Source organism: Dromiciops gliroides, chromosome 3 (genome assembly GCF_019393635.1).
Source record: "Dromiciops gliroides isolate mDroGli1 chromosome 3, mDroGli1.pri, whole genome shotgun sequence".
Lineage (NCBI taxonomy): Eukaryota > Metazoa > Chordata > Mammalia > Microbiotheria > Microbiotheriidae > Dromiciops > Dromiciops gliroides.
The window spans coordinates 249,833,950-249,858,212 of NC_057863.1; the positions used below are offsets into that span (position 1 = coordinate 249,833,950).

The window sequence follows — 24,263 nt, forward strand, 5'->3', positions numbered from 1 at the left end:
GATACGTAGTCCCAGAAATTAAGTCTTTCTTAATATGATTTATTACTTTATATATTTTCTATCAAAGCATAGGTCTCTATTAAATTGAAATGGCACATATTTTGATCTCTTACTTCCATTTCTAAATAATGTGCTAGCCACGTTGAGCAAGATTTCCTAAACCATGAATACCTAGATTCAAGATGTGTACAACCATCAATAAATGCCCTACAAGGGCAGTTAGGTGGTGCAATGGATAAAGCACAGGCCCTGGATTCAGGAAGAAATGAGTTCAAATCCTGCCTCAGACACTTGACACTTACTAGCTGTGTGACCCTGGGCAAGTCACTTAACCCCCATTGCCTGCCAAAATAAATAAATAAATAAATGATCCTACCTCCAAATGGGGACAAAGAAAAGAGGGTCCTGAGCTGCTTGCTATTTGCTTACTGTTTGCATTAGGCCCATGTGATCTGAGACATGACCCTAATGACTCTTTGTTGTGGCTAAACTAGAGCTTTCAGACTATAATCCAACCCTTCATGAAGTCCTATTTCTTGAAGTATGACACCAAGAAATTGGTTTTAACTCTCCAAATTGTTCTAGGGTGACAGCTAATTTCAAAGACTTCTTCAGTTTGGGAGTTGGTTATTGCTTGAGGTTTTTTAGTTTTGGGGGTAGTCTTCTGTAGCTCAAACACAGGACCTTGATTTGTCCTCAAAAACTGCATTAAAATTTTATTATAACTTTAAAATAAAATTTTTGTCATGGGTCATCATTGCCACATGATTAAACTAGCAGCAAAGCTTCAGGTGACAAACCATTCCAATATTTAGTTAAGTTGGTTCTTGAGTATTAGATATAATCTTTGTAACTCCAGTGCCTAGAACATAGTAAGCATTTGCTAGGTGTTTATTGGTTTCATTTCAAAGCCAAAGAGGGGTGTTTATATTTGAGGTAAGAAACAGTAGAGCATCTCTGGATATTATTAAGTAGGGGAATGATGTAGTCAGACTAAAAGGTAAGAAAAATCACTTTGATAGTTGAGAGGATAATATATTGGAATGGGGGAGAGAGAACAGCCAGGTTACTGCAACACTTGAATTAAAGTAGTGGCTCTAAGTAGCAAAAAGGGATCAAATATGAAATACTAAAGACCATCACAATTCACTTGAATTTTTCTTCTTTTTTTCACATTTATAATGACTTGACTTTAAAATTAGCAAACAATACTATAGAAACAATTATGTTTAAATCTCTAAGATTTAGTTGGCAAAGAATATTTAACAATAAGCAACGAAAGTTTCAGTCTTCCACATAGAAACCAGATACTAAACTTAAAAAAAGAAAGCTTCATATGATCCATAAAACTGTTAAGGGTTAAAATTCTAGCTAGTCTGTCTAAAATATCCAATGAGTGGTCGCCAATAAATTATAAGCTTTAGCAAGAGTTAGGCTTTTAAGCATTTATTAAGGAGAATAAGAGTTTGGTAAAGAGAGAAGGCCTAGATTCCTATCTATTAAAGAGAGAGCACATTTCTAGCTCCGCTCTTCACCAGAGTCCAAAGGAAAGTGAGTCAGAGCGAGCGCCAGTCTCTTCCTTCCTCCTCCCACTAGCCCGCATCACTTCCTGACGCCAGAGAAAAGACTCCTGGTCTTGCCCTCAAAGACCTTCCCTTCATGGGCGGAACTCTTCTACAGTAAGTCTCCAGCAGGTGGTGTCATTCCAATCGTTACAAAACACCATAGATAATTAATAAAAGAACTGGCTTACAAAAGTAGCCCCCTTTCACAGTATTCCTTTTTACTTCATAAAAGAATTATTGTTATACTATAGAATATAACTGTTGAAGAACTAAAAGGCATCTATTTAGGGGAGAGGCAGAGAAAGGAAAAAGGAATATATATATAGGGCAATATATCTTTTAGGTACTATAAGCGTAATAGTGTTTTAAGAAGACAATAAAACTTACACAAGGTGAGCTTGGTTTCCATAGAATAAAACAATGCACTAATACTGAGCTTTTTTGTGTGTAAATCTAATCAGTGCCCTGCTCACTATATTGGTATTCTCTTGGACAGACATCTTGGTACTTGCTATGATATTCATCTGGAAATTCTGCCTGATAATCACTGTCACTGATTTCGGACCCATTTGTTCCTATTTCTTGGCTTCCATCATGTATTACGGGTTCTGTTGGTGCAGCAAAATATTTCGAACCATATACCGGTCGCCCAATCCCGTAGACATTCATTCCTTTCTGGGAAACAACTTTTTTGGTACCCATCTGTAGTGAAATCGTTGAATTGTCCATTGGTCCTAATGTTAGCTTCTGATCATAGATCTCTCTTCCAGTACCTTGTGCTAACATTCCAGCCAGACTGGCTCCTTTGTCAGTATCCAGCTGCAGACCAACTATTGTCCTGTCAAAAAGGTTGTCCGTTTGCATTTGAGGATCATAAAGATAGTCCCTAGTCCCATAGGCTGTCATTCCTACCTGGCCGGCATATCGGTTGGTTCCCATCTGCAAGCCAATCCTACTTTGTTCAGGAATTAGCTCTCCATCAAAACACCTTGCTTGTTTGTCTGCATATTTGACGCTACTGTCAATTGTCCTGTGGAATCCTTTTGTTTTAGCCAGACCTGCTAAAGCTACCAGTGTATACCGAACTCGGGTCATGTTTTTATTCTCAAAAAGATCATTTGCTTCAAAGATGTCACGTGGCTTCATACCATAAGCTTGAATGGCTTTAATAAAGTTCCTAATGTTCTCCAATTGAGGCCAATTTAATAAAGACACATTGACTATCTTCACTGAATTTGGCTGTAGCTTGTTTATAAGTTCGCAGAGGATTATGCCATTTTTTAAGCCCCATTGAAAGTTTGTCCCAATACTCAGGCCTGTAACTTCTTCTATCCAGTTGCGAAGATCTTCCTCTGCCCGGTAGTCATATTTGGGGGCAATCTTGTTCTTGACCGCCTCAGTTGACCGACCCTGGTTGAAATGGGTCATGGCGGTTCATGGCTCGAGTCTGGTCTCGCGCCTCCGCGTCCAAGCGTGGTCCTGGCTCCCTTCCTGAGTTCCCAGTGACTGCTGCTTGGGATGCTCCACGTGCGGTCCGGAGAGATAACGCTAGCCACAAAGGCACTCAGTACGCCAGCTCACAGGGAGGGACAGATGGGGCGTGGCGGGGGTCCTGGTCAGTCCATTAGAGCCGGCATCATTTTTCTTAATATTAGACATTCCACAGAGATCATTCTGAGAGTCTTTTAAGGACAAGGAGGTCAGTTTTACATCCACCCTAAAGAGTTTTTTCACACTAAAGTTTTCTCTTTCTATCGAGATGGCACAGAACCTGGGGGCAAATTCAAGAGCTCCTAATTAATGGTTTAAAAAAAATTTCAGGACAGCTAGGTGGCGCAGTGGATAAAGCACCGGCCCTGGATTCGGGAGGACCTGAGTTCAAATCCGGCCCCAGACACTTGACACTTACTAGCTGTGTGACCCTGGGCAAATTACTTAAACCTCACTGCCCCGCAAAAATAAATAAATTAAAATTAAAAATTAAAAATCAAAGCTCTTTTCTAAATAAAGTATTGACCCCACCCAATAGTAGGCCAGATAACCTTGCTGTTCGGGAAAGAGATTATGCAGTGCCACAAATAGTGACAGTAAATCTAAGCCCTTCCATTTCCTCAATAGTGTCTCTAGGTAACTTGCTTCACACTTTGGTTTTCACTGAATACAACAATGGACGAAAACTGAGCTTTTTAATGGAAATCTAATAATCTACGGCCAAGTCACTATGTTGGTAATCTCTTGGATAGCCATCTTGGTATTCTCCCAGATTTTTATCTGGAAATTCTGCCTGATAAATCACTATCACTGATTTCAGACCCATTTGTTCCTGTTCCAAAGCTCCCTTTAAGTATTACAGGTTCTGTTGGCGCAGCAAAATATTTAGAATTATATACCTGTCCCCCAAGCCCATGGATGCTCATTCCTTTCTGGAACTGAGAGAAACTGAGAGGTCAGTTTCCTCATCTGTAAAATGAGGGTGGAAAAAAAATAACAATAGTACAACCTACCTCATGGGATTCCTGACAGGAAAGCACTTTATATAATAAAGTAAAATATAAATACGAGTCATTATTATTATCAACAACATATCACTGACTATAGTTCTGTTAATGATAGCAACAAAAAGTCTGGGAAAGCATTCAGAAGAGAGAACTAGAATTATAGAATCATAGAATTTGGGCATGTAAGGACCTTAAGGAGGCATCCAGTCTAACCCATAAATGAAAGGAGTCCCCACTGTAACATACCCAAAATGTAGTTGCATAGCTTCTGTTTGAAGACTTTCGAGAAAGGTAGCCCATTCCTCTTTTGTTTAGCCCTAACCATTAGGAAGGAGCAAAGAGGATAGAACACTGGAACTGGAGTCAGGAAGACTCATCTTCCTGAGTTCAAATCCCTCCTAAGAGGGATTTGCCTCAGTTTCCTGATCTGTAAAATATCCTGGAAAAGGAAATGGCAACCCCACTCCAGTATCTTTGCCAAGAAAACCCCCAAATGGAGTCACAGAGAGTTGACTGAACAATAACAAAAGCATTAAGAACATTTTTCCTGACCTCAAGTCTAAATTTCCCTCTTTGCAACTTAAACTCAGTGCTTCTGGTTCTACCCTCTCGGACCGAACAAAACAAGGCTAATCCCTACCTCACGTGTCAGCCCTTCAAATACTTGCAAAAATATTTCATGTCTCTTCTGAGTCTTCCCTTCTCCAAGCTAAACACCTTCAATTCCTTCAACACAATGTCCTTGGTTGGACTTCTCTACCCAACCCCAACCCCAACCCCCAGCCTTCTCTCTTACCCCTTTCTCCCCTTTAAGCTTCCTTTTGTGTGTTCCATCCCCCATTAGATTTAAGCTTCTTGAGGGCAGAGACTATTTTTCTTTTCTGTATTTGTATCCCAACACTCAGCCTGTGCCTGGCATTTGTTGTTTGGTCGTTTCAGTCATGTCTAATTCTTTGTGACCCCATTTGGGGTTTTCTTAGCAAAGATACTGGAGCGGTTTGCCATTTCCTTCTCCAACTTGTTTTACAGATGAGGAAACTGAGTCAAATGGGGTGAAGTGACTTGCCCTGGATCACACAGCTGGTAAATGTCTGAGGTCAGATTTGAACTCAGAAAAATGGGTCTTCCTGACTTCAGGCCCAGAGCTCAATCCCTACCTAGCATATAGTTGTTGCTTAATAAATGTTTCTGAGTAACTGATATAACACAGACTCAATGCCTTTCACCATTCTTGTTGCCTTCCTCTGGACTCTAGCTCTTCGATGTCCTTCTAAAACTGGGGCACCCAGAAACGGATATAATGCTCCAAATGAAGTCTGACAAGGGCAGAGTGCAATGATGCTATCACCTCCCTATTCCTGGCCCCCAGAATGTTGCCTAAGAGCCGGTTAGCTTTTTCAGCTGCTCCATCACGCTGGTGGCTCATACTGAGCTTTCAGTCCACTTTAACCCTGAGATCTTTCTCAGAAATTGCTTGTTTTTAAATAGATTTGTTTTCTTATTAAAGTGAGTGAACATACATATTTTTTCAAAGAAACTGTAATAATTAAAGTTTCTGGCTTTGTATATATATTCTGTTTTTTGTTCTAGTTTGTATATTTGAATTTTCTGAATTTTGTTGATGGTTAAAGTTTGGGAAATGACCAAATAATTGAATAATTCCTTTCTTGAAGTTTTCTTTTTTGAAGGGTAGTGAGAATTTTGGTAGAAAAATAACAATAATAATTCATGTTTATAATATATGAGATATATTAATATTATATTAATATATTATTAATGTGTTATCACATTAGTATTATACTATTAATATAATAACATATATAGTTGTGCAAAAATATAACCACTTATATTTTATAAAGTTTTAGAATTTGTAAAATACTTTATACTTATTATCTCATTTCAACCTAACAACCTGTAAGACATGATAGATATTACTGTCCCTACTTTACAGATAAAGAAACTGAGACTTCAGAAAAGCTAAGGAAGAAGCCTAGCAGTGTTACTACTATTAGACTTGTGTTCAAAAAGATCAAAGAAAGGGGGTAGCTAGGTGGCGCAGTGGATAAAGCACCGGCCTTGGATTCAGGAGTACCTGAGTTCAAATCTGGCCTCAGACACTTGACACTTACTAGCTGTGTGACCCTGGGCAAGTCACTTAACTCCCATTGCCCCACAAAAAAAACCAAAACACAACAACAACAAAAAGATCAAAGAAAGAGAAAAAGGACCTGTCTATACAAAAATATTTATAGAAGCTCTTTTAGTAGTAGCAAAGACCTTGTAACTAAGGGGATGTCCATCAACTGGGGAAATGACTGAACAAATTACAGTATGTGAATGTAACAGGATATTGTGCTGTAAGAAATGATGGAAGGGATGGTTTCAGAGAAACTTGGGATAACTGAACTCATGTAGAGAGAAATAGAACCAGAAGAACAATGTATATAGGAATAAGAACATTGTACTTCTTTTTGAAAGACTTAAGAATTCTGATCCATATAATGACCAACCACAACTCTGAAGAAAGAATGAAGAATGTTATCCACTTCCTGACAGAGGTAATGGATCCAAAATGATGCATGAAACATACATTTCTAGACACTAGCAATGAAGGAATTTGTTCTGCTGGTCTATGAATATTTATTAATTTTTGTTTATTATTATCTGTTTTTCTTCTCTTTTAAGTAAAGAAGTAGATATAGGAGAGAGGGAAAATGAATGCTAAAAACGTTGGGTTTGGGTTTTTTTTTTATTTTTTAAGGAACTGGCCTATGGTCATATAGCTTTTGAGTGTCAGCAAAATTTGTTTTAGTGTGGGGTTTTTTTGGTTTGTTTTACCACATATGTTTATGGTCATAGTAAATTATGTGACTATTAAGTGGGGTTCTGTTGCCAACCATTCCGGGAAATTTAGAGCTAAATTCAGTGCCCACCTGTAATAATTAGAACATCTCATGTACCAGGTAATAGCCAGGTAAAATCTGTTTCACTTAAATCAGAGGTTCTTAAAATTATGGAGGTATCTTTGGCAATCTGGTAAAGCCTTCTCAGAATACTATTTTAAATGCATAAAATAAAATCAATAAGATTACAAAAGAAACCAAGTATATTGAAATAGTTATCATAATATTTTGAAAAAATCAAGTTCACAGAATCCCAAGGTAAAAACTCTATCCCCCTCCTTTATATAGACTTAATTGCCCTAATATTTGCATTTATTTTTAAGCTACATCAAATCGTTCTAGAAGTTAGTTGGGAGTATAAATCCTATGCAATTATTCTTCTTTTAATCTAACCTTATTTTATCTCTTAATCTTCTATGCTTGCATATACAAAAAACCATTCCCAATATGTTCCGGGCAACCGCTGATTGTTCCATATTCAAAAGTTCCAGCAAGGTTCACCTTTGGTTGTCAGACTTTGCCCACATATACAAATGACTTAGTCTGCCTACACAAGCTATACCATGATCTCTTCCTAGCTGTAAAAAGTTTACTACAGTTTAGCTGCTAATCCAGGAAGATGACTCTCATTCCATGAAGCTTTCTTAGATTGGCCCCCACCCTAGGGGATTGGGTCCTTCTAGAAATTCTAGATCTATTTTTATCTCTGGTAGGCACTTACTAATTTTCTAACTTGCATTGTAGTGGCTTGATGGCATATATCATCTCCTTACTAGATTTTAATCTCCCTGAGAACAGGGACTATGTGTTGTTACTCATCTTTCTATGTCCATCTTCTAGTTTAGCAGTACTAAGAATGTTTGTTGGTTGAACTGTTTGTTAAATTAACATCTTCTCCTTTCCCTAACACCTCTCCCCCCAATTAGTGCTACCTTCCTTTCTCAGGAGATATACTTTTAATGTTTCCTAGCCAAAGCCTCACTTGGTTTGTTTTCCTAAGCTCTTAGTCTCTGTTATCTCTGCCTTGTTTGTGGCTACAGGAATCTGAATCCACTAAGAAGAACACAATGTTCTAACTGCAGCTGACTTCTCTCTCATTCAGCTCCGCTCCTCCAGATTAATGGTTCATCTCCATTGCAGGCTTGATACAACTGTTTCTTAAAGGGGTGCACATCCCCCATCACTTTTGCTTCCTATGTGCTACTCAAAAATAATAATAATAATAATAATAATAATAATAATAAATCTCTGGCTTAAGAGATCTCTGAGCACCATAAATCTCAACATGGAATAAGATGCTTCTCTCCAGACTTCTTCTCCTTGGGAACTCTCACCACAAAATTGGCACCTCCCTCTCTCTGATATCAGAGGCAGGAAACCAATCATTTGAGTGAGCCCCAGTTACATCATCTGTACACTCCATCACAGAGCCACCCTGTTGTGTGAGAGAAAATAGGATCCTAAAATAGGAGTGGAGAGAGACTAGTATAATCTAGGTACCAAATCTGGAGCCCAACTTCTCTCAAGATCATCACACCCTTAAGCCTGACCATCAATATCTGTCCGTTAATTAAGACAAGGATAGAGTTTGTGCCCTACTGTGACTGCAGGCCAAGTGTAGCTATCTCCCTCTCTCTAGTATCTGAGATCTGAATATAGCATTTGTATTGGATCCCTTTCCCCGATATTCTCATCCCTTATACAGCTTTGATTAGATTTCTTTTTTTTTTTTTTTTGCGGGGCAATGGGGGTTAAGTGACTTGCCCAGGGTCACACAGCTAGTAATTGTCAAGTATTTGAGACTGGATCTGAACTCAGGTACTCCTGAATCCAGGGCCAGTGCTTTATCCACTGTGCTACCTAGCTGCCCCCTGATTAGATTTCTAATCTTCTCTGCCTATAATAAAGGCCTTGTTGCTTTTAACATCACTGGGTTATCTGATTCCTTTAGGAAAATCTTCCAATTCTGAAAAAAACTTCTACCCTTTCAGAAATACCATTAAAACATGGCTGATATGGAAATATGTCTTGCATGACTTCATGTATAATGGTTAACATATTGTTTGCCTTCTCAGTGGATGGGAAATGGATTGGGGGGAGAGAAAGAATTTAGAACTCGAAAACAATTTTTAAATGAGTGAAAGAGAAAGGAAAGAAGGAAGGAAAGAAGGAAGGGAAGGAGGGAGGGAGGAAGGAATGAAGGAAGAATAGAAAAAAAGAAAGACAAAATAATTTTTTAAAGAAATACCATTAAAAAAGAACTTTTGAAATGAATTTGTATGGTGATTTATTCAAAATTAAATATATCCTTAGATAACCCACTGCATTATGTAGAGGCTAGGAATCTATTGTACAACTTAAAAAAAAAAAAACAAGTGAGCCTTTACCAAAATTTATTCTGAGAGGAAAATGGCTAACATTTCTAGCTTTATCAATTGCTCATAAGATCTAATACTTTCTAGTCTTTCTGAATGTTCTGCTTTATTGTGTCCACCATGCTATTTATAACTTGTTTAAACATGGCCAAGTCACTCCTACTCCCTGGGTCTCAGTTCTCTATTCAGTAAAATGAGAGGGTTGGACAAGATGAAGGATTTTTATGCTTTTTTTGTGTCATGGACCCCCTTTAGCAATCTGGTGAAGTCTATGTACCCTTCTCAGAATATTGTTTTTAAATGTATAAAATAAACTACACAGGATAAGAAAGGAAATCAGTTATATTAAAATATACTTATCAAAATGTTAATTTTAAGGGGGCAGCTAGGTGGTGCAGTGGATAGAGCACCTGGCCCTGGGTTCAGGAGGTTCTGAGTTCAAATATGACCTCAGACACTTGACATTAGCTGTGTGACCCTGGGCAAGTCACTTAACCCTCATTGCTTGGCAAAAATAAATAAATAAGTAAATAAGCAAATAAATGAATGAATGAATAATAAATAAATGGATGAATGGATGGATGGATGGATAAATAAATGAATAAATGAATGAATAAGTAAATAAATGAATGGATAGATAGATAAATGAATGAATGAATAAACAGATAAATAAATAAATGTTAATCTTAAAGTAGTTCAGAAATGCCAGATTAAGAACCTGTTAACTAGGGGCAGGTAGGTGGTGCAGTGGATAGAGCATTGGCCCTGGATTCAGGAGGACCTGAATTCAAATCCAGCCTCAGACACTTGACACTTACTAGCTGTGTGACCCTGGGCAAGTCACTTAACCCCAATGGCCTCACTATAAAAAAAATTTTTTTTTATTTTAAAAAAAGAACCTGTTAACTAAAGGACCTCTGAGATCCCTTCCAGTCCATAGTCCAATGTTATATTATGATCTTAATCTTTGGTGTTATGTAATTTTAAAAGGCAATATGATTCCTATCCTAACCTGATGGTTTAATGAGTGACTTTACAGTATTGTTTCCTCTCTCATGTCACTACATTTGACTCACTTATTTTGCATTCATGTGCAACACACCTGTTTCCTGACTTACAACCTCCTTGAAATAAGAAGGCAGGCTACTATCATCAGTAATGTTTCACTTGCTATAACAATTCTTCAGGGTAGAATGTCAACTTCCACTTTCATACAAAAGCAGTAATGCCTGTGAAAAAGGTAATAGTGGCTGGATGAGTAATAGAAGTCTCTGACCACCACTAATCATATCTTATCAGGTTTTGGTATAACAACACTGCAGAAAAAACATATCATTATCACCATTATTACTGTTATTGTTAATAGCTCGTATCAATATAGCTATTAATAGCTTGGGAATAAGTCCAATGACTCATTCCATTGAACTATAGTACTCCTGGAACTCTTATATAACCTTCAGCATTTTTTTTCATCTGCCCTCTAAAAGAAAAACAATAACAACAACAAAACTTAAACCAGTCTTGCCAAGAAGCTCACAAAACTCAGCAGTCCAATCAGTGCACAGCACCCCTCCCTCAATTATCCTCCTGCAAAAGGCAAGCTATGCATAAATATAATCACTATTCTCCACCATTCACTTACTCAGACTGGTTACTGACCCCAGACAACAGGCTAGTGTCTATTCATAAAGCTGACCAGTGAATGATGACTATTTCATGTTAGCTAGAGCTGACTCTTTGTGCCACCCAAGCTCACAAGAGGCACAGCCCCTGGCTAGGAAGATAGGTTTGGTCTCTTGCCAAAGGTAAATGACAATCACTATAGGCAGCAATGGCAGGGGAATATTGGTGTTTTGGCCTTGCCATCAAAAGTGACTTGGAGAAGCAGCTAGGTGGCACCATGGATAAAGCAACAGCCCTGGATTCAGGAGGGTGTGAGTTCAAATCCGGACTCTGACACTTGACACTATCTGTATATGAACCTGGACAAATCACTTAACCCTCATTGCCTCACCAAAAAAGAGAAAGAAAGAAAGAAAGAAAGAAAGAAAGAAAGAAAGAAAGAAAGAAAGAAAGAAAGAAAGAAAGAAAGGAAGGAAGGAAGGAAGGAAGGAAGGAAGGAAGGAAGGAAGGAAGGAAGGAAGGAAGGAAGGAAGGAAGGAAGGAAGGAAGGAAGAAAGAAAGAAAGAAAGAAAGAAAGAAAGAAAGAAAGAAAGAAAGAAAGAAAGAAAGAAAGAAAGAAAGAAAGAAAGAAAGAAAAAGAGAAAAATGACTTGGGTTTGAACCCTGAACCTCATCCTACTCTATGACTTTGGAATAGTCACAATCTCTCTGAGAATCAACTTTCTCCCCTGTATAAGCAGCAGTGATATTTATACTGCCCGGCACCCATGGCACCAAGAAAAGAAAGGAAGGAAATAAGTATGGATGACTACACTGCCAGGCACTGTGCTAAGCACCTGATCAATATGTTCTCACTTGATCCTCAAGACAACCCTGTGAGGTAGGTGCTATTATCATTCCCATTTTACAATGGAGGAAACCAAAGCAGAAAGAGGTCAAGTGACTTGCCCCAGAGTCACACAGCTCATAAGTGTCTGAAGACAAATTTGAACTCAGGTCTTCCTGACTCCAGGCCCAAGGCCCTCTCTACTACCCAGCTCCCCTTTTGTAAACATTCTATGTGTCTTGTGTCCTTTGATTTCATCAACATGGGGAACTTCTAGTATAGAAATTCCCTTCACAAATGCAGATCAGCAACTCGTTTGCAATTTATAGCTCTACCATAACTACCTGGGTCACTGAGAGGTTGTCCCTTGCCCATGGCCATGCAGCCAGTGTGTATCAGGATGACCATCCAGAATGACCACTATGCCAATGCCGTATTTCTTTTGTAGATCTTAAATGTATAGAAATATGCACAATTTTTATCTAAAGCTCTTAGTGAAATAAAAAAGCTTTGGGTTCTAAGTACCTGGAGGTACTCTTCCTTTCAATTTCCTTAAATTTGAAGAAAAATAAATGTTTCCATCCCCTGAGGGAGGCTCGTGAATCCCCAAAGGCTCGATTCTTGCAGCAAATGCATGAAATCTAGAAAAACAGAAGTGTACTTACCATTAAACCAAATTAAAACTAGCACATTCTTTTCTTAGGAACATAAAGGTGCTTAAAGGGGTTTATTTGCTATTTGCTACATAGGGTCTTTGTGCAACTGGCATTTAGTTGGAAGGGAGCCAAGTATTGGATATAGAGTTTGGGGCACTCTTTCCCCATTAAAGGATAATGATCAGGAGTTCAGCTTTAAGCTCAGAATTATTTCTCCTACACTAACAATCTTTGGGGGCAGATAGAATGTAATTCTGGCCTGGTATTCTTTCTCTGAGGAGAGCAGGGTGGCCAGCCTAAGACACCAACTTCCTGCTTCCCCTCCTGGAAAGAATCACATTCTCCCCTAGAGAAGAATAGACAGAGAAGACTCCAGCAATATCTGTTCATTCTTCCCGGTGAACCACATCTAGACAGACCCATGTGGACATTTATAATCTTTGTGGGCACCACCACCCCACATGCACATTTGTTTAAATCTAGGGTACTCGTTGAAGAGGGGGAAAAACAATACCAAACACCAAAAAACACAATGAGACCCACCCCCCAAAAAAAATCCAGACATCTTTCCCCTGATTTTCTTCAGTTGGATGTAATTGGAACCTTTTCTAAGTCCAGCCTTTTATTCTGTTAAAGACTCCATCAGATTGAGATAACTTATTTCTCATTAAAAACCTGCAGTTGACTCTGTCTTTTGCATATCTTTGTGCCCTTTTCCATCCTATGAGAGCAAGGGATAGCTCAGGGAGTCATATAGGACCTTTCCTAGCTTGCGGCTTGGACTCCCAACCCTTTAGCTCACTGCTGGAGAGTTTTTTCTCTCTAACTGGGAGTATAGCCATTTGTGTATTTCAAAAGTTCACTTCCAAAGACAGAACTACTATCTACCTGGGTATTTAAGCCTGCCCTATCAGACCCCAGGCCTAACCTGGTAAACTGTAGTGTTATACAGATTTTTTTGTTTAATTTTTTTCTGTATATCCATCATCTATATAGCACAGTATTTTATACATACAGGGCAGGCCAAAAGTCATGAATATTTTATAATTCCTTTATTTTTGTTTTTAAATTCATAATACCATAGCATCACATACAGTGTGTATATATAGGAAATGAATTTGCTTTAGGTGTGAAAAAGCAATCTTAAATGGCAAAAGTAAAGAAAAAATAATTTTCAAAAAGTTATTAAAACATCAGGTCCCTTCATGACTTTTAGCCAATTCAGTAATAGATGATTCATAAATGCCTTTTTTTATTGATCCAATTGGATTCTTGACCACAAAGTCAATCCTCTGTCAACTATGTCATGCTGCTACTCAAGAAATATATAAGAAATCCCAGACATACTCTCACCACTCTGAAATACATAGGTCATTTCCCTTTTGCTCAGATAAATATTTCCCCCCTACCTGCCCCTGGTTGAAGTGCTCAGCTCCTTTAAGAAATTGATGGTGTCTTCTCCTCGGGCATTGAAGGACACTGTATGGATTGGATGTGAGCTCTCAGCTGCTGAATGAAGGAGAAGCTGCTTGGATTTCTCCAGAACGTCACCCACAACAAAATAGTAAATGGCAGCAACCTATAAAACAAGGACACCACCATTTATTTTACCTCCATGACACCCTATGGTTGCTTAATGGATTAATGGGCCTTGAACATTCCTTCCACTTAAAAAAAGGGGGAGGGGGAAGATGATATGGTAGGACTTAGATCTCTGGTCCAGTGTCTTCAGCTTTATTGTGCTGTGACAGGGAAAGAAAAATCATGTGGGTAAGATATTTATTCCCAGAGCCTAGTGTCAAAGAAGGACTGATAGGAGATAGATATAAATTCAAGGAACACATGGGTAAAAAAAGGGTTGAGAGATTTGGATTATAGCCTTCGGTCGAGCTCATTAATATATTTTACAGTTCAGTGATGGGGTGTTCCCAAATGAAGACAAAGCACTGATGATAAGGAAGATTCTTCCTCTTTACCATTGCAATGTTGCAGTGAAAACACACTCATCAGCATTATCTTCCAGAATTTACAATAGAGTTCCTTTTGTAATCACTTTTTTTTTTTTGGCAGGGCAATGAGGGTTAAGTGACTTGCCCAGGGTCACACAGCTAGTAAGTGTCAAGTGTCTGAGGCCAGATTTGAACTCAGGTCCTCCTGAATCCAGGGCTGGTGTTTAATCCACTGTGCCACCTAGCTGCCCCCACTTTTGTAATCACTCATAGATTATTCCTTTCCAAGGGAACTGTCTACCAGGATGGATTTTATCTCCATCTCCCTAATGAGGAAACAGAGACAGAGAAGTAAAAATCTAGGCTCAAGGTTACACAGAGTAAAGGGTAAAACTAAATATGTGTAGTCACCTGTCCCCAGTGGGCCCATGATAATAATATTCTCACAACAGTGAGTAAGGATACCTGCTTCTCTGACTTCCAGCCCCATCTCTACTTAGGAGGCCTCTCTGCTACTTGAGGAATCACACCTCCAATTGATGCTCCATTTAGATGAATGTTCCTGCCCATGTGAACTAACATAGCTAATGGTGGAGGAAAGACTTAAAAAGAGTGGCCTGTTACATCTTCCCTTGGTCATATCAGGAAGTCCAGGCTGAAATCAAAACACAAACCTGTGGGAATTCCCCAGAAATTTTAATTTTTTGTAATAGTAAAACACAGAGCAATAAACATAATCAAAAAGGCATGACAAGGGGGCAGCTAGGTGGCACAGTGGATAAAGCACTGGCCCTGGATTCAGGAGGACCTGAGTTCAAATCCAGCCTCAGACACTTGACACTTACTACCTCTGTGACCCTGGGCAAATCACTTAACCCCACCAAAAAAAGAAAAAAAGAAAAAGGCATGACAGAAAATTTAGCTACATTTTTTTTAATAGACAGAAAAAAGTTCAATCTTCCAAACCCCTGGAGGAAAAAAAAAAACACCTCCATAACCACCATTTTATCTATTCATCTGCTAAAGCTAAGAAGATCATTAGATACTTTGAGTTTTGAAAAAAACACATGGATCTCTCACTATTCCTTTAAGATGAATGTCTCCACCTAACCACCTAACCTCCTTTGTTAAAAGCTAAGCAAAAGTTGTGTATAGGGGCAGTTGGGTGGCGCTGTGGATAGAGCACCAGCCCTGGAGTCAGCAGTACCTGAGTTCAAATCTGGCCTCAGACACTTAACACACACTTACTAGCTGTGTGACCCTGGGCAAGTCACTTAACCCCCATTGCCTCACTAAAAAAAAAAAAGTTGTGTATATATAAGGGTACCCCAAAAGTCTTAAAGTTATTTTAAACAAAAAAAAGTTATTTTAAGATTTAATAACTTAAAACAACACTAAGATAAAAGAATACCTTGTAAAACTAAGTAATGCAAATCATATTATTTGAAAGATACATTTTTAAAACCTGGGCCTTAAGTTCATCTAAATGGTCTTTTCAAGACAATTTGATTTCTGAGGCTGATCTATTCAGAACAGGGATGTAGGTAAGTTTGTGCACAAGTTCAACTCAAATAGGGGCAGGAAAAAGAGAAGAAGGCCTTACCCTGCCCCCACAGCACCCCTACATCTTTCTCCAATAAATTCAACAGAGTTCTTTATAGTTCCCAACTCTGACATCAAGAAAAAACTGGGGAAAGAGAAAAATATATCCAAAAGACATTTATTTCAATATGACCAAATAGGATACATACCAAGGATACAAAGGTAGTTTAGAATTTTGAAAATAATTAACATATTTGGTCATAAAAACAACAGATATAACAGAAACTACAAGATTATTTTAATAGATGCAGAAACAGGGGGTGGAGCCAAGATGGCAGAGGAAAGACATTAACCGCACAGAGCTCTTGATATAATTACATCAAAGACAGCAATAAAAGAACCACTGGAGCAGAAAAACCCACAAAAATATGGCTGAGATTATTTTCCAGCTATAGATAGATTACAGGGGGCCGTGCTGGGCTACAAGTAAAGTCCAACCCCGTGATTGTGCCGACAGAGACCCCAGGCATGCCACAATAGAGGAATTTACCCCAGAGCCTCTGAATCAGCTATAGCACCAGCGTCATCTGGAACTGAGAATGCAGTGGGGTGAGAGGGCTGAATGGCTGGCCGGGGGGAAAGTGCAGGGCTATCAGAGGGACCTAGGGAGGAATTCGGCTGTCCCACCCCAGCAGGGAACCAGGAAAAAATTCTGAGCGACTGGAGGCCCAGGTGGGGGAGGGGCACAGGCTCATCGAAGCTAAGAACCACACTACAGGAAGCTTTGCCAGTTGGTTGTTTAGTAAGGAGGCTTGAGGTTATCTTTGGACCAGAGAACAGGCCAGGTGAGAGTAAAACCTGCCCTCCCTCAAATCAAAACACCTGGGACCCTCTGAAGCTGGGAACAGTAGTGTAGCTGAGAAGTAGGGCCCCCCAGTGGAGAGTTTAAAGTCAAGTAAAAGATGAGCAAGCAAAGAAAGTTCAGAACTATAGAAAGTTTCTTTAGTGACAAGGAAGATCAAGGTGCAGCCTCAGAAGAGGAAATCAACCACAGGGCCCCTACATCCAAAGCTTCCAAGAAAAATATGAACTGGTCCCAGGCCATGGAAGCTCTCAAAAGGGACTTTGAAGAGAAAGTAGGAGAGATAGAAGGAAGATGTAGAGAGAGGGAGGAAAGAATGGAAAGAGAAATGAGAGCAATGTGGGAGAGTCATGAGAAAAAAGTCAACAGTTTGAAAAGTCAAATGAAAAAGGAGATAAGGGGCGGCTAGGTGGCACAGTGGATAAAGCACCAGCCCTGGATTCAGGAGGACCTGAGTTCAAATCCAGCCTTAGACACTTGACACTTACTAGCTGTGTGACCCTGGGCAAGTCACTTAACCCCCATTGCCCCACAAAAACAAACAAAAAATTTTTTTTTAAAAAAAAAGGAGATTGGGGGCAGCTAGGTGGTGCAGTGGATTAAGCACAGGCCCTGGATTCAGGAGGACCTGAGTTCAAATTCGGCCTCAGACACTTGACATTTACTAGCTGTGTGACCCTGGGCAAGTCACTTAACCCCCATTGCCCCGCAAAAAATAAAAAACAAAAAGGAGATTTAAAAAACTGTCTGATGAAAATAATTGCCTAAGAATTAGGATTGAACAAATGGAAGCTAGTGACCTTATGAGAAACCAAGACACAATAAAGCAAATCCAATTGAATGAAAAAAATAGAGGGCAATGTGAAATATCTCCTTGGAAAAACAGCTGACCTGGAAAATAAATCCAGGAGAGATAATTTAAACATCACTGGACTACCTGAAAACCATGACCAAAACAAGAGCTTAGACACCATCCTCCAAGAGATTATGAGGGAAAATTGCCCTGATATTCTAGAAGCAGAAGCTAAAATAGAAATTGAAAGAATCCACAGATCACCTCCTGAAAGAGATCCCAAAAGGAAAACCTCCAGGAATATTATAGCCAAATTCCAGAGCTCCCAGGTCAAGGAGAAAATATTGCAAGCAGCTAGAAAAAAGGAATTCAAATACTGTGGAGCTCAAATAAGGATAAAGCAAGATCTAGCAGCATCTACATTAAAGGATCAGAAGGCATGGAATATGATATTCCAGAGGGCAAAGGAACTGGGACTATAGCCAAAAATCACATACCCAGCAAAACTGAGTTTAATCTTTCAGAGGACAAATGGGACTTCAATGAAAAAGAGGACTTTCAGGCATTTGTGATGAAAAGACCTGAACTGAATAGAAAATTTGACTTTCAAATACAAGACCCTGGAGAATCATAAAAAGGTAAACAGGGAAAAGAAATCACGAGGGACATTAAAAGGTTAAACAGTTTGCATTCATACATGATAAAATAATACGTCCAACTCATAAGAACTTTTTCAGTAAGGAATACACAGAGGACACAGGTCTGAACTGAATATGAAGATATGATATCTGTAAAGCATTTATTTTTTGTGTATCCTCACACTTCGTGGAGCAAACAGGGTGGGTTGTCTAGTGTCTGGGGTCAGATTTGAGCTCTGAGCCTCCTAGGCCCAGGGTTGGTGATTTTTCCACTGTGCCACCTAGCTAACCCATGATGACATCTTTAAAATAGGGTTGAGGGGTAGGAGGAATAGACTGGGGGAGGGAGAAGGGGAGAGGTGGAATGGGGAGAGGTAGCTCATATGAAGGAAACAAGAAAAAAGCTTATGGAGGTGAGGGGAAGAGGGGGGAGGAGTGGGGGGGTGAGTGAACCTCACTATCATCGGAATTGGCTCAAAGAGGGAATAACATACATAATCAAGTGGATATAGTAATATTTTTTTGCCCTGAGGAAAAGTGGGAGGAGAAGGAGATGGGGGGGAGGGGAGAAGAGGGAAGGGAAGTTTGGGGGAGGGACCTATAAAAAGCAAAACACTTCCGAGGAAGGTGAAGATGTTCTGCATAACACCACATGTATGACATATATTGAATTGCTTGATTTCATAGGGAGAGTTCAGGAGGGAGGGAGGAAGAAAAATTTAGAAAACAGAATTAGCTCAAAGGCCTTAACCTCATCAGAGTGGGCTCAAGGAGGGAATAACACACACACCCAAGTGGAAAGAGTAATCTATTTAATCCTACAGGAAAGTAGAAGGGGAAGAGGATAAGGAGGGAAGGGTGAATGAAGGGAGCATAGAGTGGGGGAGGGACAGTCAGTAGCAAAATACTTTTGAGGAGGAATAGGGCAAAATAAGATAGACAATAGAGTAAATATCATTGGAAGGGAATGGGATGAAGGAAATAGTTGTGATGATTGACAACATTGTCATAACATATGGTACCTACTCTGCTGGGCTATTGTGAAGAAAATTCTCTGTCAAGTTCAATGTACTATATAAAAATTATGATGAACAGGATGCTATCAGAAAAACTTGGAAAGACCCGTATGAACTGAAGCAGAGAGAAATATACTATATACAAAATAACAGCATTAATGCAAGATGACAGGCTGGGAAGCACGTGGTTATTTTCAGCAAGGCAATGATCCAATATAACTCTGAAGAACTTATGAAAATTGCAGTCCATCTACAGAGAAAGAACTGATGATATCTGAAAACAGACTGAAAGACATTTCTTTTTGACAATTCCTTAATATGAAGTTTTGTTTTTATCTGTTTTCTCTCACAACCTAGCTAATGTAGAATTGTTTTCCATGGCTACTCATGTATAATTCATACTGAATTATTTGAGTTCTTGGGGTGGGGGTGGAAAGGTAGGGAGGAAGAGAAGTTGGAACACAAAGTTTTCTTTAAAAAATTGATGTAAAAAATAGATGCAGAAACAGACTTTGATGAAATATAACTCTCATTTATTAAACACCTTAAAAAAAGTCATATCATGGAAAGCTGCCTTTGTTTAATAAGATCAAAAGAACATATTTAAGAGGGCAGCTAGGTGGCACAGTGGATAAAGCACCAGCCCTGGATTCAGGAGGACTTGAATTCAAATCCAGCCTTAGACACTTGACACTTACTAGCTGTGTGACCCTGGGCAAGTCACTTAACCCTCATTGCCCTGCCCCCCTCCAAAAGACCATATTTAAAACCAAGAATTATCATTGTTTACAATGGAGAAACACTAGAATCATCCTTAGTTCAAACAAGGGTAAATCAAGAATGTCTCTTTCCTCAATGTTACTTGACATCATTTTAGACATTCTAGCTAAAGCAGTATGATAAGAGAACACAATTAAATGTATAATCATTGACAAAGATAAAACAAAAATTATCCCTATTTGTAGATCATAGAGTTGGAAAGGACCTTAGAGGTTACCAAGTCCAATCTCTTCATTTTACATATGAGATTGAAGGTCAGAGAATTAAAGCAAAGTGACTTTCCCAAGGTCACATAGGTATTGTCTTAGTTGGAACTAAACTCAGGTCTTCCTGATTCCAAGTCCATCACTCTATCCAGTAAAGAATGTTGTACACATTGTCAGACATAGTCACTATTTTTGCTTGATTGTTTTGCAGGTAACAAAATTATTTACTTAGAAAACCCCAGAGAAAGGAATTCAGATAATTAATGTAGTATAATACAAAATAAAAGCACAAAATCAGCAGCATTTCCATGCAGTATTACAAAAAGAGAAATAAATTATATTATAGAAATTCTATTCAAAATAACTATAAAATGCAACAAAAAAAATGTGAATTAACCTAACAATCCACACATGATTTATATAATTATAACAACAAAATAACCTTTTTACATAAAGAGGGAGTTTAATAATTGGAGACATTTAATGTTCATTATTGGTCCATGACATTAAAAATTATACTTTTCCTTAAATTAAGTTCCAGACAATGCTACACCAGTCAAATCATTAAGAGAATACTTTACAGAACCAAACAAAATAATGACAATTCATTTGAAGAAACAACACCACCAGTAATCTTTGTGAAAGCAAAGAACCAGAAACAAAGTATGAGCAAAACTTGATCAGGAAGTGGCTGAAAAACTAAGATATGTGAATTGATGGAATATCATTGCTAACTAAAAATAATGAATATGAGAAACATTGGAAGATTTATATGAACTGATGCAAATCAAAATACATAGAAACAACAGAACAAAATACACAATGTCTGTGACAATATAAATAAAAAGATCATTGCAAGAAAATAAAATTCTGAGTAATGGTAAACCAGTTATGGTCCTGGAGAAAAAATATAACACTTCCTTCATGGCAAAGAGAGAGGAGACAATAAAGAATGCTGTATACATTGTCAGACATAGTCACTATTTTTGCTTGATTGTTTTGTTGTGTCACAAGGGAAGGTTCAAGCTAAGGTGGGAGAATGGAAATGAAGACCAAAGCCATCAATAAAACATTTGTTTGAAAAAGAAATTACGGAGTAAAGCTAGAGTTAGATTGGAACCTTCAAGGGGCATGACATAGCAAAATGCAATGAAAAGCATTTATTAAGTGCCACCTACTGCATAAAGTTCTGAGAATAGAGATAGAAAAGCAAGACAGTTCCTATTCTCAAAGAGTTCACAATCAAATTAGGTTAAGACAATACATAGAGGATGGTTTAGTAGCAGGTCAGATGACAATTACCGAGGGCACATCAGCAGGGTAGATGGTGAGGTTTCTTGGTGCTTCAGGAACAATGGCAAGGAAGATGGTAAGGCCCAGTGTTCCACCATCTTATCAAAAATATTGTATTTAATGATTCTCTGCTCATTTAAGTGTGTATAGAGTCATGTAGCCCACCAATGACTATTGAGAAGAGGATAACAACAACAATTAGTGTTGTTATAGCTCTTACTATGTGCTAAGCACTTGGCAAATATTATTTCATTCGGTAGTGAATCAAGACTCTGTTTCTTCTGTTTAGAGTGGGGATTGGGGGAATCTAGCCTTTGCAACTAGGCAATAGGGACTAAGTTCTCTGATACCTACTTTTATGGGATAGACTTGGGCTAGAGTGCTGGACTTTACTCAAGATGATCTGGGTTCAAATCTCACCTCTGACACTTGCTAACTATCTGACTTAAGTCAAATCACTTAACCTGAGTCCTCAGTGTCCTTATCTATAAATGGGGGGTGGGGTGGGGGGAAATGATCATCTCTGTCATACCCATTTCAGAGCGTTATTATGAAATTCAGATTAAAAAAACCATTAAAGTGTTGCAAACTTCAAAGCACTCTATAAATGTCAGATATTATTATCATCTGATAACTGTCATAAACCTTTATTTAGGAGAAAAGTAAACAATCCCTGAAAGCTCATGAGAGTTGCCTAAGCTCAGTATCAATGCCCTCCCCACCACACCCCTGCAATGAAAACGAATTGTTTTAAATTGGTCTGTAGCCCCAACATCCGGTAAAAACCAAGAAACCCGAGAAAACAGAGACCATTCTTATAACATTTCCAAGGTTTCAAATATTTCTCTTAATCACTGGGTAGGCAGAAAAATACTAATGAATAAACATTAGTCTGGAAATAATTCACTAGGCAACTAATAAGAAGGGCAAGTTTTATACTGTTCTTGGGATGAGAGCACTCCATTACATCTCATTATCTGACCACTGTAAGAAATCAGACACTAAAGCGGCTCCTGTTCCTACTTGAGACGCTAATATTTGTAAAAGGCCTTGAAATGCTGCATCACTAGAAAAATGGCATAGGGAAGGATTCCATTTGCTCAAGTTTCTAAAATTACAGCCGGTCAGAGGCCAGACACCTGACATGGCTCCCCGGCCATCTGTGTGGCATTTTCTCTGTAGCTGATGGAGCTTCTAATTCCATTATTGTCAGTCCAGAGGCAATATAAATTATTGGCAAGTATGTAGATAGGTTTTCATGCCAGGAAATTTTTGTGTGCAAATTTATATCACACAAGATTAGCAAGGCCAGCTTCTTTGCTTGGGAAAGAGCTGAAAAAGTTCGGAGTTCTTGTTGCAGACATTCCTTTGTCCTGAGAGCCCTTGAAACTAAAAATTACCGTAGCCAGCATCACAGCAGGCTCTACTCCTCTCCTTAGGTTTCTCACTATTCATGAAATTTTTTTTGGTGCCTCACCACCACGTGCAGTCATGATCAGCTCTTGGAAGCCTGAGTTATGAATTTTCTATGAAATATATTTCACCCTGAGTGAGATTCCTTGCCCTTGCTCCCCAGAATACTTATCTACATTTCCCACCACTGCACAAACAATAATAGCTAAGTTGGCCTCCACAAAACATTGAGGAGAGTCAGTCTCCTGCCAAGATGTTCACATCCTATATTCTAAAATGAAGTATAAATGATTGTAAGGTGATCTATCTGTGGCACTGCCTGCTTCCATTAATACTAATGGTATCCTTTGCATCCTTTTAAAAAAATTATTTATTTTGAACTTAAATACAAAAAGACAAAATTTTTTTAAAATGTCCATGTACCCAGCACAACACAAAAAGATGATTCAGCATGAAACCATGACTCTCCATTTCACAGTTTACTTTAAAAAAACACACACACAACTAGGTAACAAATACTACACATCATTTTCGGGTTTTTTTGTTTGGTTTTGGTTTGGTTTGGTTTTTTTGAGGGGCAGTGAGGGTTAAGTGACTTGCCCAGGGTCACACAGCTAGTAAGTGTCAAGTGTCTAAGGCCAGATTTGAACTCAGGTCCTCCTGAATCCAGGGTCGGTGCTTTATCCACTGTGCCACCTAGCTGTCCCCCACTACACATCATTTTCAAAGCTACCCTGCTTTTCTGTGCTTCCTTATGAGTTTTCTTTTGTTCCCTGTTGTACACTTTTTCTCCCTCCCTCTCTATCCCACTCTAGAGAAGGGCACCATTAGACATAGATATATGTGTGTGTGTGTGTGTGCATGTATGTATGTGTTACCAAATATATACGTGTGTGTGTATAAAACCATACTACTATTTATCAGTTCTTTCTCTAGAGATGGATAGCATCTTTGTTCACAGATCCTTTGTAGTTCATATGAGTATTTATAATACTCAAAACAACTTAGTCTTTCAAAGTTGTTCTTTAAATATTATTGCTTTTACTGTAAAGGTTCTGCTCATTTCACTCTTCATTATTTCATGCTAGTCTTTCCATGTTTTTCTAAAATCAACCAGCTCGACCTTTCTTACAGCACAATAGTATTCCATCACAATCATATACCACAGCTTGTTCAGCCATTCCCCAATTGATGAGCATCCTTCAATTTCCAGTTCTTTGCCACCAGAGAGCTGCTCTAAATATTTTTAGAATGTATGGGCTCTTTTCCTTTTTCCCTGATCACCTTGCAAAACAGAGCCAATAGTGGAACTGCAAAGGAACTTT

The 24,263-nt window shown here is 38.6% G+C and overlaps 2 protein-coding genes across 2 annotated transcripts in view; both read right to left on the reverse strand.

The window, feature by feature from the left end:
• Positions 1–24,263, reverse strand: part of VWA3B (von Willebrand factor A domain containing 3B) — a 211,740-nt gene that overhangs the window by 169,868 nt on the left and 17,609 nt on the right. Inside the window, exons 6-7 of the mRNA XM_043997092.1 lie at positions 13,856–14,025; positions 12,316–12,431 (exon numbers count right to left, since the gene is read on the reverse strand). Coding sequence (XP_043853027.1) covers positions 12,316–12,431; positions 13,856–14,025 — 286 coding nt within the window. The remainder of the gene's footprint in view (positions 1–12,315; positions 12,432–13,855; positions 14,026–24,263) is intronic.
• LOC122746028 (calponin-3-like) lies at positions 2,019–2,993 on the reverse strand. The gene has a single exon (XM_043991501.1). It carries the CDS (start codon positions 2,991–2,993, stop codon positions 2,019–2,021), a length of 975 nt encoding a protein of 324 aa, XP_043847436.1.

Bases quoted from the DNA above. Each gene is read 5' to 3' on its own strand.
- LOC122746028 (XM_043991501.1), bottom strand. From the start codon at position 2,993: ATGACCCATTTCAACCAGGGTCGGTCAACTGAGGCGGTCAAGAACAAG.